This window comes from Myotis daubentonii, chromosome 4 (genome assembly GCF_963259705.1).
Source record: "Myotis daubentonii chromosome 4, mMyoDau2.1, whole genome shotgun sequence".
Classification (NCBI taxonomy): domain Eukaryota; kingdom Metazoa; phylum Chordata; class Mammalia; order Chiroptera; family Vespertilionidae; genus Myotis; species Myotis daubentonii.
Genome location: NC_081843.1, coordinates 56,735,848 through 56,752,060, shown reverse-complemented (window position 1 = coordinate 56,752,060; position 16,213 = coordinate 56,735,848). Strand labels below are relative to the sequence as shown.

General features: G+C 40.6%; 1 protein-coding gene across 1 annotated transcript in view; it reads right to left on the bottom strand.

Moving 5' to 3' along the window:
- The window catches only part of LOC132233378 (uncharacterized), a 100,715-nt gene that overhangs the window by 46,867 nt on the left and 37,635 nt on the right, over nt 1–16,213 (bottom strand). The window contains exons 7-8 of the mRNA XM_059693966.1: nt 14,238–14,348; nt 3,896–4,074 (exon numbers count right to left, since the gene is read on the bottom strand). Coding sequence (XP_059549949.1) covers nt 3,896–4,074; nt 14,238–14,348 — 290 coding nt within the window. The remainder of the gene's footprint in view (nt 1–3,895; nt 4,075–14,237; nt 14,349–16,213) is intronic.

Sequence of the window (16,213 nt, the reverse complement as noted above, 5' to 3'; positions counted from 1 at the left end):
GCCACCTGGCCAGGGTCATAATTGCATATTTATTTGTGAATCCACTTTTTAATATTAGTCTCTCCTATGGAAGTATAAGCACAAACAGGGCAGGTACAATATCCGCAGTTATTGTGTGTGTGTGTGTTCCCAGTACTTAGCGTAATGCCTGGCTCATAAAAAGCACTCAATACATATTTGTTGCATGAATAAATACTGCATGGCTGAGTTAGTTTTCTGCTAATTTATTCTGTTATGTTCTTATTATGCCCCATTAATTCTGTTAGTCATTGCTATCTATTCTAAAGATCAGGCATAATGTGTTCTGGAATCTGTAGCACACAAGGGATCTGATTTTGGCCCTTTATAAACAAAATAAAGCTGTGTTTTTATATTTAACCATCTCCACATTAAAACTTATGTGGCAATGATGGTCACAACTGCAGTTACTCAAATAGTTTTTCCTTAGCTGTGTCCAAACTTACTGTAAGATCCACATTTCTTTTCCAAAGAGGACTAGAAGCAGTTAAAAAAATCTATTTTAATTCCTACCACTATACAACCACAGAACTAATTTTTCGTATGAATTCTACCCTCAGTATTCAAATACTCAAATCCCTACAGGGTCTAGTGGGTAGTTTATATGACTGGGCTCAGAGTAGGGTAATGAGGAGTAGTAAGGATTATGGCAAGTTGGATAGTACGTGCTGCACCTGAATGCATTTAATTAAAAATTTATAAAAATATTGTGCAAGCCAAACATAACATCTGCAGGCAGCACCAGTCCTGTGATTGCCACCTGGCAAACCCAGGCCTAAAACACTGGCTCCAGGAACCATTCTGACTTTCAAGAACCATGAATTTTAAAATATGGAGTGCTTGACAAAAGGTTGCTTTTATGGATTTATTTTACTGAGGAAGGCCATTAAAGAAAAGCCAGCATCTACTGCTGTCACTATTTCATAAGAGAAAGCAAAAATTATCACCAAGAGGTAGAAAGAACAAAATCTCAGGATAAAGAACCATGGAAGAAAAACTGGCAAGCTTTTCTTTTGCCTCCTGTTTTTTTCTTCTGACTATAGATGGAAATAAACCTTGTTGTGGGACTTGGCCAGGTTACAAATCAGGTCTATCCTAACTACCTTGAAAGCTTAAGAAAGAACACCCAGTTTCCAGGACCCACTCGGGAGGTAAGGGAGAAGGAGACGGTATGCGTGTGCACTTTGGAAAACTCTTCAGGGGCTTCTGAAGCACACCCAGATTGGACACTTCTGGTCTGTTCCCCTCTAATACTCAGAATACAGAGAACAAGGCTGAACCATCATTTCTCATCCTGATTACAGAGAATCTTATTTTCCTGCACTGGAGGGAGACAGAGTTTTTCCAAAGTAGCTGTGCAGCTCACATAGCCACAAGAGGCAGACACCTCCTAGTCTGTGTCACAGATAAGTGAGAAATAATCACAGAACAGAGAGTCTTCACAAGGATTCAATATGCAAAATTACTCCTCACTTTAAAATATGTGTTGATTTCTTTATTGATATACTAGTGGCCCGGTGCACGAATTTGTGCACATTGAAAGGAAATTAATTAGAAGACATTTTAGTATCATTATTCACCCTTTTTCTATAATAGGAGTGTCAACCAAATTCACGATTGACAATGACAGATCGAAATACACGTGTGCAATTGGCGCCAGCGAGAGCTTTATATGTATCTCACATGTGCGAGTCAACTTAGCCTTCTATAGATATAAAATAAACTTGCTTAGTTAGACCTGCTTTCTGATTTAGCTAAACTTTTTCCAGCCCAGTGAAGCACCCCAACTTCTCTTTCAGGTAATTGTCAGCAACACAGCAGTAAATATCAACACAAACCAGGTTATTATTGTAGATCACGCAGGGAGAACAAAGGGTAAAATATTTAACTGCAGCAGTGTTTGACTATATTCTGTGCAGTGAGAAAACCTGAAGTCATTTCCAAGGTCCACCATTTCCTTCTTCTTTTCAGTCGGGTCAAGTTTCTAAACTTTCTGAATCTCTGTTTTCTGGCTAATGAAAAGCAAATAGGATTCCACTGAGTCTCCTATCTACCTATTCCAGGCCTTCTGTGAAGATCAAATGAGATGAGGCACTGGAAAATGCTTCACAGACATTTGGTTAAAGTGTAAAATGTTTCCACCTGTGTTCCAGGGCTGAAGAAACTGCAAGGGGTCTAGTCATCACTAGGGAGGTGAAGCCAGGCATTGCTACACGACATCATTACCTGGAGCCCACAGCCGTCATTTTTGGGCTGGGCTGGGCTGTGGGCTGCATTTTACGCCATAGGGTTTTGGCAGCGTTGGCTGTGATTTGGTGGGCTGTCACTCCAGGGTGGTGATGGAACCCGTGTCCCACTTGGGGGAAGCCGAGTGTTGCTTTGTGGACACGGTGCTGTTTCTCTGTGCATGTCATGGCAGCTCCTGTATCGAGTGTCTTCCCCCTGGTGGTCAGTGCATGTCATAGCAACTGGTCGGAAAGTGGGAAGGACACTTAGCATATTAGCCTTTTATGTAGATAGATTCTTTGTTCTAGAAAGAATTAAGGTCATCCAAAAAAAAATATATATATATACATACATACATACATACGTATACACTGAGTGGCCAGATTATTATGACCACCTGATGGCTGTAGGCAAATTAGCTATAATTTCATGCTGAAGTTGCTAGAGGGCCAGACCATTATAAATAGGGAAGCAGATTGTTTACCACAACAGTAGAAGTGATTTTTTTCTGAAGATATGCGTAAACAACGCGATTTAACAGCCTTTGAACATGGGATATACATATACATATATGTGTACATATACATATACGTGTATATATATACACATATATGTGTGTATATATATACATATATGTGTGTATATATATATATATATAAAATAAAAAAAGCTTAAAATGAACAAACTAGGGCAGTGGATAAAGGCAGAAATAATAAGATTGTGTCATAAAAAGGTAAACAACCCAAACTCATGTTTCTAACACTTGTTAAGGGTTGAAAATGTGGTCTGGAGTGAGGCCAGCAGGGCGGGAGACACAGGAAGTGTGGCCCTTATTGAAATGGACAGTTCCCGCGCTCCCTAGGAGAGGGGGATGCTATTTAGCTTCCACCAAATGTCGTTAAGGAATTTTTCAGGCAAATTTGGAAACTGGGATTTCTATATGAAGTCTCTGAATTTTACGTTTGCATCAGATTAAAATCATTAAACACCGTACTGCATAGGGCTAAGAAAATATGTCTGCTGACAAGACAGCCTGCAGGTCGTTCTTCAGAATTGCTCTCTAGAATCACCTGAAGTGCTTTCCCCAGACCAACAGGCCCAGGCTACATCCTTAACTGACAGAATGAGAAACATCTGGGAGGGGGACTGGCTCTGCATCATTGGAGAACATTCCCCAGATGATTCCAACCTTCACCTATAGTTAGAAATCACTGCGCTAACGAAATCTGGGGAACGAAACAAGGTATTCCAGGCGGCTTTCTCGGGGGATCAGCTTCCTGGGGAACAGTGCCCAGGCACGCCGTCTAGTGGGATGTTGGCTGCGCTTTGCCTTAGCCCACCTTGATTTCTCTAAGGCACTAAGTATGCAGTTTGGTTCTTATTTTCTTGGCTTGATAAGGAAGTACTCACAGAGGAACTGAAAATAGGAATAAATGAGATAGAAACGTATGCCAACCTCGATTTAGGCAGCAGCAGAGAAAATAAATTACAATGCTCTGCACCTCTGAAGAAGTTTTGGAAGTCGCAGAACAGAACATGGTTTCCAGAATCCTACCACCGCGCAAGACAATGCATTGGTAATGGACTGACCGCACTTCCAAGGGTTGCTTGAGCTCAACCATGCCAACCCTTACACCTGCCCTCAATTTACCTTCTTATGTCTGTGATAGTGGAGGCAGCCGTCATGCTTCAGCACAAACCACCTCTTCCTCCAACCCTTCACGAAGCCAGAGTGAGTCCTCTTATGTAGGTAGCCGCGGCAGGTGGGGCGAGGGGTATTGGGACAGCGGCTGATGTCAGATCCCACCACCAGAGTCAAGATGTCTGGGCCTAGGGGAATGAATTTGGGAGAGTTCAATGGCTGAATCTTTCTTTTTTTTTTTTTTTAATTAAATCTTTATTGTTCAGATTATTACATTTGTTCCTCTTCCCCCGCCCCCCATAACTCCCCTCCTCCCAGTTCCCGCCCCACCCTCCGCCCTCACTCCCCACCCACTGTCCTCATCCATAGGTGCACGATTTTTGTCCAGTCTCTTCCCACATCTCCCACGCCCCTATCCCCCCCAAGAATAGTCAGTCCATTCCCTTTCTATGTCCCTGATTCTATTATAATCAACAGTTCATTCTGTTCATCAGATTATTTATTCACTTGATTCTTAGATTCACTTATTGATAGATGCATATTTGTTGTTCATAATTTGTATCTTTACCTTTTTCTTCCTCTTCCTCTTCTTAAAGGATACCTTTCAGCATTTCATATAATCCTGGTTTGGTGGTGATGAACTCCTTTAGCTTTTCCTTATCTGTGAAGCTCTTTATCTGACCTTCAACTCTGAATGATAGCTTTGCTGGATAAAGTAATCTTGGTTGTAGGTTCTTGGTATTCATCACTTTGAATATTTCTTGCCACTCCCTTCTGGCCTGCAAAGTTTCTGTTGAGAAATCAGCTGACAGTCGTATGGGTATTCCCTTGTAGGTAACTGAGTTTCTTTCTCTTGCTGTTTTTAAGATTCTCTCTTTATCTTTTGCTCTTGGCATTTTAATTATGATGTGTCTTGGTGTGGTCCTCTTTGGATTCCTTTTGTTTGGGGTTCTCCGTGCTTCTTGGACCTGTAAGTCCATTTCTTTCACCAGGTGGGGGAAGTTTTCTGTCATTATTTCTTCAAATAGGTTTTCAATATCTTGCTCTCTCTCATCTTCTGGCACCCCTATAATTCTGATGTTGGTATGCTTGAAGCTGTCCCAGAGGCTCCTTACACTATCCTCGCATTTTTGGATTCTTTTTTCATTTTGCTTTTCCGGTTGGATGTTTTTTGCTTCCTCGCATTTCAAATCATTGACTTGATTCTTGCACTCCTCTGGTCTGCTGTCGGGCGTCTGTATAATATTCGTTATTTCAGTCCGTGTATGCTTAATTTCTAGTTGGTTCCCCAATATAAGATCGAGGGTCTTATTAGTTTTCGTGTAGATCTCATTAAGTTTATCGGCAGCTTCTAAACAGTTCTTGAGAGACCTTAAAAGTGTGGTTCTGAACTCTATATCTTCCATTGACAATTTTGTCCTGTTTCTTTGTCTCCGCATTTTGTTATGCTTCCTTGGTGCACCCCCTAGTGGTCTTTGTTCGCAGTCTTATAGTTAAATCTTGATTGTTGTAGCTAATTCCAGGGAGGGTTTGACCTCCAGGCCAAGTGGCTATGAGAATCAGCTGTGTCAGCAGTGAGAGAACTTCTGTCCTCTTGGGAGGTGCTAATCTAGCCTTTGCAATGGCTGAATCTTTCAATCAGCTGGAAGGATTGCTGCTTTTCACGGGGGAAAATGGATGAAAAAGAAATTATCGTTTTCACAAATGGATTAGATGAAATAGAATCCCACAATTGGAATGAATCAGCGTTCTTTAGTAATTCAGCCCTTCACGTTGATGAGGAAAATGAAAGCTGGGGAGGTAAAGTGACTTTTGTGAGTCCCCACTGCTCACAAGGGGTTGAATCAGATGGGAGACCCAGGTTTCCTGACTTCTGGTGCAGAACTCTCTCTATTCAACCATCAGCCTAGTTGGGTCAGATCATGAATCACTCAAGTCTGTTCCTTCTGACTGTCTGTAACAACGACAAGCAAAATCTTTAATGTATTTTGATTTGCATCCTAAGAAGGAAGATAGGTAATGTTTGGCTTTCCTATCTCACTTTTACTCAATGAGCCTCCTTGACCTGAGCTAGTTAAAGGGAGGATCTAAACCACTGCTAATATGCCTGTCACCAGTATTATCTCTGATCGAGATCAATGACAAACCTTTGAACTTGGAAGTAGACAGAAATTCTACCAAACTTAGTGCTGAGGATTGGACCCTGAGCTTCCAGGTGCTTGTCCTCGACTTCTCAGAGTGCCTTCCTTCCAGCCTGGGCCTCCTTTCCAATAGGATCAGGGTGGTCCGTAGCTGAGGGGAAATTGTCCCTGGTAATATGAGATCACTGTTTACAACTGCTTTGATGCTGCCAGCGTGGACACAGACTTGCAACGTACGCCCACCTCTTGATGCCTCAAGAAAATTCTCCGAATGTCATTCAGACAGACAGCAACCCTGACATGTTTTGAAGACTGCAAATGGGGGATGGCTTCATTTACAATTCCTCTGAGAGGCAGGCCACGTCCCGGAAGGGGGACAGTTGGCCTTGGCCGTGCTGACTTCATCATGATGTCTGACATTGAGATTACTGATCTGTTTAGAGCTGTTTATGGAAATGGGGGTCAGTGAGGAGACTCCTCTTATACAAATGACAAGCTCCAACCCCGGGGATCATTCCTGGCTGAGCCATACGGCCCTGAAAATAAAGGTTTGTTCCAGAAAGGCTGACACAGTCTTAACTTTAGCAGCACGCAAAGCACTTCGGTAATTAAATAACTCTGTGTGTCAAGATAATTCTTCATTGCCATGTAAATACATTTTAATTTATTGAGCTGCCCTTAAGCTCCTGTCAAAAACACATCCAGAAAAATTAGCAGAAATGCTCCAGGTTGACCGGCAACTACAAATGTCTTTGTCTTTGGACTTTAGTCCCCAAAGAGCTGCACTCCTGGACTAATGTGCCTCGTCGACACATCTGCCCATTTATTTATGTGCTGCTGCCGTGGGTGGCCCTGGAGGTCATGTTCCTCTTGCTTACACAGACTGCATGTGGGGTTCCCTGATGCTGATCGGGCTAAGCTTGAGCTTCAGCCAGCCATCAACACGACTCGGTGCACCAAAAACACTCTCTCGGAGCAAGGATGCAAATGGTCCTACTGCAGCAAGGTGCCATCTATACCGTTTTTCACGTTCAGAGTTAGGACGTGATCCTGACGCATGGGGAGCTGTTGAGTTCCAAACAGCTGCTGGGTGATGGTGGTGCTATCCTCTGCAGATTCCATCAGGGGCAGGGGACCGAGGCATTCACAGAGATTTTAGATTTTAGATGTCCTCTCCAAATTAGATGATTTATGTAGTTACTGTAGTGTGTGTGTGTGTGTGTGTGTGTGTGTGTGTGTGTGTGTGTGTGTAAACTCAATGTAAAGTACAAACAAATAAAACCTCCTGGATTTATTATTATTTATCTATTAATTTACTGGGACACTAAAATATTAAATGTCCCAGCTGAGGGCTTCTCAGGCTAAATGCAGCTGCAGATTACCTGGTGGGTCTGTTGCAGTGCATGTCCTCATTCAGGTCTGGGATGAGGCCTGCGATTACGCACTTGTAACACGCTCTCAGGTGGTGTCAGACCACAGTTTGAGTAGCAAGTCCCCCCAGGCTTCTCTCAGTTGCTGAGAGGCTCTGCTCATAAACAGAGCTTTATTACCAACCACCATGCTTCTTCCTTTCCTTGACTATGATTTAGTTTCCCCTGCATGCTTTCATTTTCAGCCCCAATATTTTGCAACCACAAAATCATTAGTTTTTCCATGGGTTACTTCTTTCTCTAAGTATCTCTCCACCCTGGAGAAAGAACACACATACCCATTGCCTTCTATTAGACATCCCAGAAACCTTGCTTGCTGTGTGGGGGTGGGTGGGAGGAAGGATACAGGAAGATGAATGGCTTGAGGTGCAATAGTCAAGGGAACTATTCATGGGAGGAGAGTTTGAAAATCATGTCTTTAACAAATACAGCTCTTTGGTGATGATGTCCTTAAAAAGAAAAAGTCTCTAGCAAACTCTCATGCCCTAGCACAGTGATGGCGAACCTATGACACGCGTGTCAGAGGTGACACGCAAACTCATTTTTTTGGTTGATTTTTCTTTGTTAAATGGCATTTAAATATAAAAAATAAATATCAAAAATATAAGTCTTTGTTTTACTATGGTTGCAAATATCAAAAAATTTCTATATGTGACACGGCACCAGAGTTAAGTTAGGGTTTTTCAAAATGCTGACACGCCGAGCTCAAAAGGTTCGCCAGCACTGCCGTAGCACTTGGGCCTAGAATTTTGGAAGTGAGGAATTGTGGGTGATGTTATTTACAGCTACAGGAGAGAGAAAAGTGACTTCTTTTTTTAATTCACACTTGCTCCTTGCATCACTGTCTTCCCATTATGCCACCAATCTTCAACCGTGTCAGAGTCGCACCTCTGTTGTCAGACAAACTCCAGCACCCCGCAGGCGCAGGAGAGAGAGCTGCAAGACAGGCACCTCCCCGTCCCTCAGGGCTGCTCGGTGGGCGGCGCTGGGTGCAGCTGCCAAGGCCCTGCTCCATGGCACCCCTGCCTGTTTTCAGGGAAGCCTGCACACAGGGAGACCAGGAGCCCCCACAGAAGCAAAGGGCTTCCAGGGCGATGAAGCTTTATTGTTTTCCTCTCCTTTTCTTCTTTCCAGCATTGCCCCTTGATCATTAGATCTTCCATGTGAGTCTTCAAGTAACCAGCTCTATAAAACCCAAACTAGAGCATATGAGGGACTTAATTAGGTAAAGATCCACATGGAACTATGGTCACTCCCGGTGTGACACTGAATGCTTTCTCAAATCTGTTTTGGGTTTCCCAGCGGCAGAATTAAGGTAATTTGCACAAGTGGGTGTGATTAGTAGCATTTTTAAATAGAATTATTATTCAAATGCTTTTATTTTATAGTATGATTGTCTGTAATATATAATATGTTACTATATTATCCTATGGTTATTACTGAATAGAATTATTCAATAGAATTATTGAAAAATTGACCTTATAACAGACGGTGGACCCCTTTCTAATGCAAGTCTAGGGAAATATGGTAACACCTGCATGGGAAGCTAACAAAATAGACTCCTCGTCTATGGCTGTCACCTTCTGGCCATGCCTCTGCAATGCCGGGCTGTGTACTGATGCTGAGCTGGCTGGGAAAGAGCCACCAGGGAGAGCTGATCAAAACTACAAATGTGCAGGCCACCAGAAACTCTGTACGTAAAAGAGTGTCTCTGGTGGGTCTCACGTGCTGTTAGATACAGGATTTAATGTTTTGAGAAAAGTGACTTAATGTTTAAAAGTCTAAATAAGCAAAGTAGCAACCAGTAATACAATAGGATTTTACCAACATTTCAAATGCATGGGAATGAAACGGTACAGAAATATATAGTGGCCAAAATGATATCAGTTAGACTCTTAAGAAGTCTAGGCAAACACATACAACAGGCAAGCAGAAACATTTGGATTTTTATTTTTGATTTTTAAATAAGCTCTTAATTGATGCTTAAATATATATTTCAAGATCTGTATACATCAGATGAGTTAAACAAAAGGCTCTATCAGTTGTTTTATGATCATTGCTTTTTACAGATAAGTTGGTGACTTTCTTCTCACAGAGAGGACACCCAAAATCTTGCCTCAAATTTTATGTTCCAGAGACACCCTGACCAGTTTCTAGGCTTGCTAATAAAATCAAACATGTAAAGCACTACATAAAACTAACTTATTCCTATTATTTTTTTTCCCTTTTCTTTTCCTCTTTTTAGTTTCTTCTCACAGACCCACTGCATCTCAATAATCCAGTTTTGCTTTTGTTTTTGCCTTCCTTCACCATTACTGCCTATACATTTTAGAATGTTGGTGGAGGTAAAATTGTGTATGGGTGGGTCCCTGCTCAGGAGGTGTTCATCTGTCACTCCTGAACTTGGGTGGAGACCGCCCAGCCCATCATGACACTCAGGTTGTTGCATACAATTGTCTTTGGAATGAAGCTCCCTTTTGTTTTGTATTATTTTACTTTATTGCCTCCCTCTGTTCCTAACCTTCTTCCAACATTCTGCTCCTCACAATAGGCACTCATAGGACTGTAAGGCACACTCTTTTGTGTATGTCATTTTATTTTACATAAATGATATTGTGCTAATATCTCACTCTATTACTCTCTCTCTCTCTACTCAAAACCATTTTTAAAGGATCTATCTATCCATGATGCTAAATGCTCATCTCTTTTATTGTTTCAAAGTGTGGCATAGAAATGCAAGTATGTTACGTATCCATTGGTTAACCAGACTTCCTCTAAATATTCTCTACCACACAGAACATTGCATTGAATGTCCTTGTATTTGTCCTCTCAGCAGTTTCTTTGGGCTTAAACCCAGAAGTGCAATCTAGTGCAAAAGATTGATAAGGTACTTTACTAGATGTTGCCAGATTGCTCTCTGAAATGCCTATAGCCTAACAAGAGTGCATGAGGGTTCTCATTTCTTCATATCCTTACCAAAGTTGGCTATCATATCATTTATAATTTCCTCCTCTAAGCTGGTGGATCTAAAATGTCATCTTGTTAATTTGCATTTCTTTGACCACTAACAAAGTTTTTCTCCTACAATTTCTTTCTTTCTTTTTTAAAAAAATGTATTTTATTGATTTTTTACAGAGAGGAAGGGAGAGGGATAGAGAGTTAGAAACATTGGTGAGAGAGACACATCGATCAGCTGCCTCCTGCACACTCCCCACTGGGGATGTGCCCGCAACCAAGGTACATGCCCTTGACTGGAATCGAACCTGGGACCCTTGAGTTCGTAGGCCGATGCTCTATTCGCTGAGCCAAACCGATTAGGGCTCCCACAATTTCTTTTATTGTCCACCTTTGTATGTGATATAAAGTATAAGGTAGCATACTTATAGTTTTGTATAAAAATGATGTACTAAAAAAAATTGGCCTTTCCTCATTGTTTTGTGATGATACATTTATCATAGATCAAGTTTTAATAAATATTTACTTTGTTTTAGTGTGTTTCTAAGTTTTCTAACCCATTCTATCCCACTTGTGTTTTTATGTGACAGTACCACTTTTTATTTATTATTATTATGGTTTTATAATGTACCTCAATATCTTGTATAAAATGTTTCTTCGCCATTGCTTGCCCCATTCATAAATGATGTGATTATTTGTAGACAAGTATTCTTTTGCATATATTTGAGGATAACTTTGACAAGCTACTCAAATAGGTTTAATAAAATGTAATTATTCATTTTATTAATTTGGGGAGAATCAATGTCTTTACAATGTTTTTTCACCTATAAAGATAACTATACCTCTCCAGATACTTATGTCTTCTTTTATGTATTTTGGTCAAGTAGTACATATTTTTTTTAACAAAGTCCTTGTAGTTTTTTTTCTATTTTAAATCATATCTTCGTGTCCTTTTTTTTTCTTTTTGGTTATTACTGGTGTAGGTGAACACTACTGATTTTTATAAGGAGATCTTGGTTTGGTCAATATTTCCCTAATTCGTTCTAAGCATTAGTCTATTGATTTTGTTATAATTATACAATCTGCAAATAATAATGATTTTATTTCTTTCCTTCAATACACCTTTTTTTTTTCTTTTTTGTATTATTGGATAAGTCAGGACCTTTGATATTAGATAAACAGAGGTTGCTAAAATTGGCATTATTCTTCTCAATCTCAAAAAAAATATGTCCAAAATTTTTCTATTAAATGTTTTGTTGTTGTGTACATTCTTTTCATATACTTTTTCTTTTCATGGTTAGATTTTTGGTAGACTCCTTTTATCAAGTTATGAAAAGAAACTTCTGTTCCTATTGTTTAGAGAATTTTAAATAAATTTGCTGAACTTTATTACATGATTTTTTTTATTCTATTGAGATAGTCATGTGATGTTTTTTCTTTAGTCCATTAATGCAATGAATTGTGTTAAAATATTTTCTTATGATAAGCCATCTTTACTTTAAACGTGACTTGATTATGATGTATTATGTATAATTTGAATAAACAGCTTGATTCAGATATCTACTCTTTGTTCTTACACTTCATAAGTAAAATGGGTATATTATTTTATTTTTTATCATATATTTATCTGGTTCTGGAATCAAAGTTATAATAATCTTATAAAACGAGCCAAGAAGCATTCTCTGTTTCCCTGTTTCTGGAAAAACTCTATAGAATAGGAATTACTTGTTCTTTGAAAGTTAAATAAATTTCACCTATAAAAGTGACTGGTATTTTGGGCTTTTTTTATGGTGGATGGAGTAGTATGGAAATGTATTATAGTCTGTACCAATTTTCTATCTATTCTTGCACTTACTTTGGCACCATGAATGTTTTTGGAAAATATTTTTATCTATCTAGTTTTCAGATTTATTCTTACATAGTTCAAAGTAGTATTTAATTGTTTTTAAAACTATTTTTCTATTGCTTCTATTTTATTTTGTTTATTTGCATTTTTTCTTTTTATTTCTCAGTTAGTCTTAGAGATGTGTGGGAGGTGGAGTCTGAGAAAGGAATAACCATCTCCCTAATCCGGCTGGGCTGATGCGCCACCTTATGTTTCCACTGTCTGCCCATAGCAGGTGCTTCTGTTTGTCTGGCTTTCAGTGGTAGGGGATTGACCACTGGGGGCCAGAGGGGAGGAAAACACTAAGAAAGGGTCCCCCAGCTGTGCCCTACATGAGGCGTTCAGCCCTCTTCTGCTCCTGGCTGTAGATCCCACTCCTCCGAAAATCCACAATGACATTGTCTTCTCAAAAGTTTCTTACTGTCCTCACTTTAGAACATCAGATCTACAATTTGCCTTTCTGCTTCTGAAGCATCTCCACTGTTGGGTTTGAGGAGTGGAGACACAGGGAGGCTGAGTGTGTTCTTGGGGAAGGGAGACCAAGGTAGGGTGGAAGCCAGAATACAGCAGCAGGGAAACCCAGCCTACAACTGGCTGCCAGGCACAGCACAAGCGAGGGTGTTAGATTTAGCTCTCCTCTCGGTTTCAGTGTCAGCTCGTCATCTTTTAGAAATCTGAAAACCTTCCATTCAAGTTTTAGAGGTGTTCCATTAACTGATGTAGCGAGGCTGAATGGTTCAGAATTATCAAGAACATCAAACTTCTTGGGGGGAAATAAAATAAGTCCTACAAGTGTAAGTGTTACTAAAATCAGGTTTTATTTAACTGAGAAAATTGGAAAAATAATCATTTGTGACAAAGAACCTAGGAACAGGTAAATCCAAAAGCAATGGGATAAACTTCCCGTATTGTATGGGATGCTACCAATTCATTCGTACAGTCATTACCATGTTATCTTGATTCCTCATCTGCACATGTAGGACTCACAAGTAGTTGTGCACATGTGACCTGATCGTGTCCTTGGGTTCCTGGTGCACCTAGTACATAACAACTCCTTCGGAGGTAGCCAAATGCTAAGCTAAATTCTTTTCTTTAAAAAGGTAGAATAGCTTATCAGGAGGCAACATTTGTTAGTGATTTTCTGCCCTAGAGAAGTCTCTTGCTGTTGCTAACCCTCAGGCATAATGGCATCATGAAAAAGGGCAAGTGATACAGCTCAGCAAGTGGCACCTGTGGCCTATCTCAAATGCTCACATTTTAATATCGCTGCCTGATAATATACTCCAGGGGCGGGGAGGTATGCATACAGCCTTTTGGGAGCCAGGCATAGGACACGTCACCAAAGAAGCCGGTGATGGAATAAAGCATTTGCCAGCTGCGCACTTTTAGGTCTGTGTGGAGGTAAGGATTTGTAACTTCACACCAAAGGAAGTAACTTGGTTCGCAGAGAGGAAGATGGTATTAGCCTTCCCATGGAGTTTAATGTGAGTGGATACAGGGTGCGGGGCATGTGTTACTGTCCTCTGGTTCCATCCGTGTCAGAATTGCTTTAAGGGCAGGCTTCAAGTGGCTCTAGGAGAATCTGTAAAAACTTTAAGTTGTAATTTCTTCATTTCTCTCTCTCTCTCTTTAATTTAAACCCGGAGTCTCTTAACTCTAACAACTGATGGAAGGTAAGAAAAAAGGAAGAAAGAGACAATAGAGGGAGGGAATTTAAGGAAATATGTTGAATATGTGGAAATAAATAGAGCACATTTGACTTATTGCCATTGTCTAGTTTCACTATTGTGGCTGGCTATTGCTACAGAAGGAGCATGGGCAGAAATGTGATTTTATTCATATGAAAAGATTACGTTGCCTCTTCCACCTGTTGGAACTCCCTGGTGAAGTGCGGCTCTGTGCTTCCTCAGATTAACTGTAGACTCTGTGGCTCTACCTACCTTTCCTCGCAAGGTGCACGGCTTCTGCGTGCTCCGCACTGGTGACCTCGGTGCCATTGACAGCCAGCACCATGTCTCCGACCTGCAGCCCAGCTTCCTCAGCAGCGCCGTCTGCAAGAAGACAGACAACAAGGGTCTCATTGAGGCAGGGTCCCAAATGGAGTGCCCTGCTGTTTGTCCTCTTTTTAAAAAGCTCTTTCTCTAAAGGGCCTTTCTTTCCAACTTTAAACAATTGACTGTGTCATTAATAAGAAGGAAAAAGCTGTCCTCGCGGCCTCCCTTTCATTTCCTGGACCCGGTCTCTTTGCACATTCAGCCAGGCATCTACGTGGCCTCTTTGCAATATAATAGCAGCTGCTCAGAAACTCAATCTATTCATCCACCAGAAGGTTGAACTGCGAGTTCTCATTCCTTCATTGCTGCTAGGTCTCTTTGTAACCCTGAGAAAATCACTTAACCTCAATATCTTCATCTATAAAAAGGAGGGTGGGGGCAGCGCTTCGCTGCAGGATTGTTGAGGGAACAAGTAATTGAAATACTTATGAAGTTGTGGCAAAAACAGATCTTGGAGTAGCCAGAGAAAAAAGGAAAAAAGAAATAAAGAGCTGCTTTTGCTTTCATTGTATAGGCTCAGTTCTGAAAGGAAACCAAAAATAGCCTAAGCCTTGGGATTTAGACTTTGAAGGGTGGTGAGGACCTATCCAGAGGCTATTTATTTTATCTTCTGGTTTTGTAGTATCTGCACTTCCTGTAACATACCTAATATTTTCTAGGGGTAAAAGAGGGCTTAAGCCATTTTAAGGTTAATTCATTTCTAATAAGATCTTCCATATATTTAACCAAGATTCCTTCACCAGCAGTTTAAATCTACTTTTTCTGCTACACTTCAGTGTGAACCCATTTCCTTTTTCTCAGCTCTCAGTGCCGAATGCATGTGCACGGTTCATGGGCGTGCAGAATATTGTGCAGAATTACCAGGCTGTCCTTATCTAGGTTGTCATACCCTCCTCAAAGACTTTTAATCTTAAAGCATGACTTAATTGGTAAGGTAACATGACTGAGTAATTTTAGAAATGATCACAATTTGTCTGCGTCTATTTACAATGTAGTGGGGGGAAGGTATTTGCTGCTTGGATAAGCAACGGCCAATCAATGTGGAAAGGTAAGCGAAGAATAACATTTAATATATCCATTCATTTACATAATGCCACCCTTGTAATGAATTGAAGTATTATGGTATGGTTGATCATTGAAATGAATTCCTCTATAGTTTTAAAGGACTCAGAGGACTTGTTATGTCAATGCATTATAAATCAAATTCTAAAATGATAATATAGATCCAGAATGACTTTTTAAAAAAAATCATTTTTTGTGTTCCCTATGGCACCAAATATTAAGTCCTATATGGTGGTTGTCCATAAAACACATATTGAATGAATGAATGGCCCAAAAGTATGCCTTCAAGGGGTTTAGGATTCCCCTGGGGATGAAAAGATATGCACAATGAAAAAGAAAAGTAATTTGCAACGCAGTGAGTGGTAAGTGTAAAGTAAGTAATGAAGATAGTAGGTACTATAAAACCCCAGAAAAGGGATTCTCATTCCCATTTGAAGTGGTTAAGAAATGCTTTCCAGAGGAGGTGGAGCTAGATTCCCCACAGTGGGGAGTAATGAGGAGGTCAGGGTGGCAAAGACTGCTGGGTGTTCACGAAATGAATTCCTCTTCTACCTGAACTCAACAGTTAGACAGTTTTTCTCAGACTCTCTTGCAGTTGGATAGGCAGTATGATTGAGTTCTGGCCAATAGAATGTGGGTAGAAGTGATGTATGCCACTGCTAGACCTGACCCCCAAAAACATCCCAGGGACCACCCTTCATATTCCTTTCCCATCTGCTTGCCAGATGCAGATAGCTTCAAGGCCGTAGGGCAGTGGTTCTCAACCTTCCTAATGCCACGACCCTTTAATACAGCTCCTC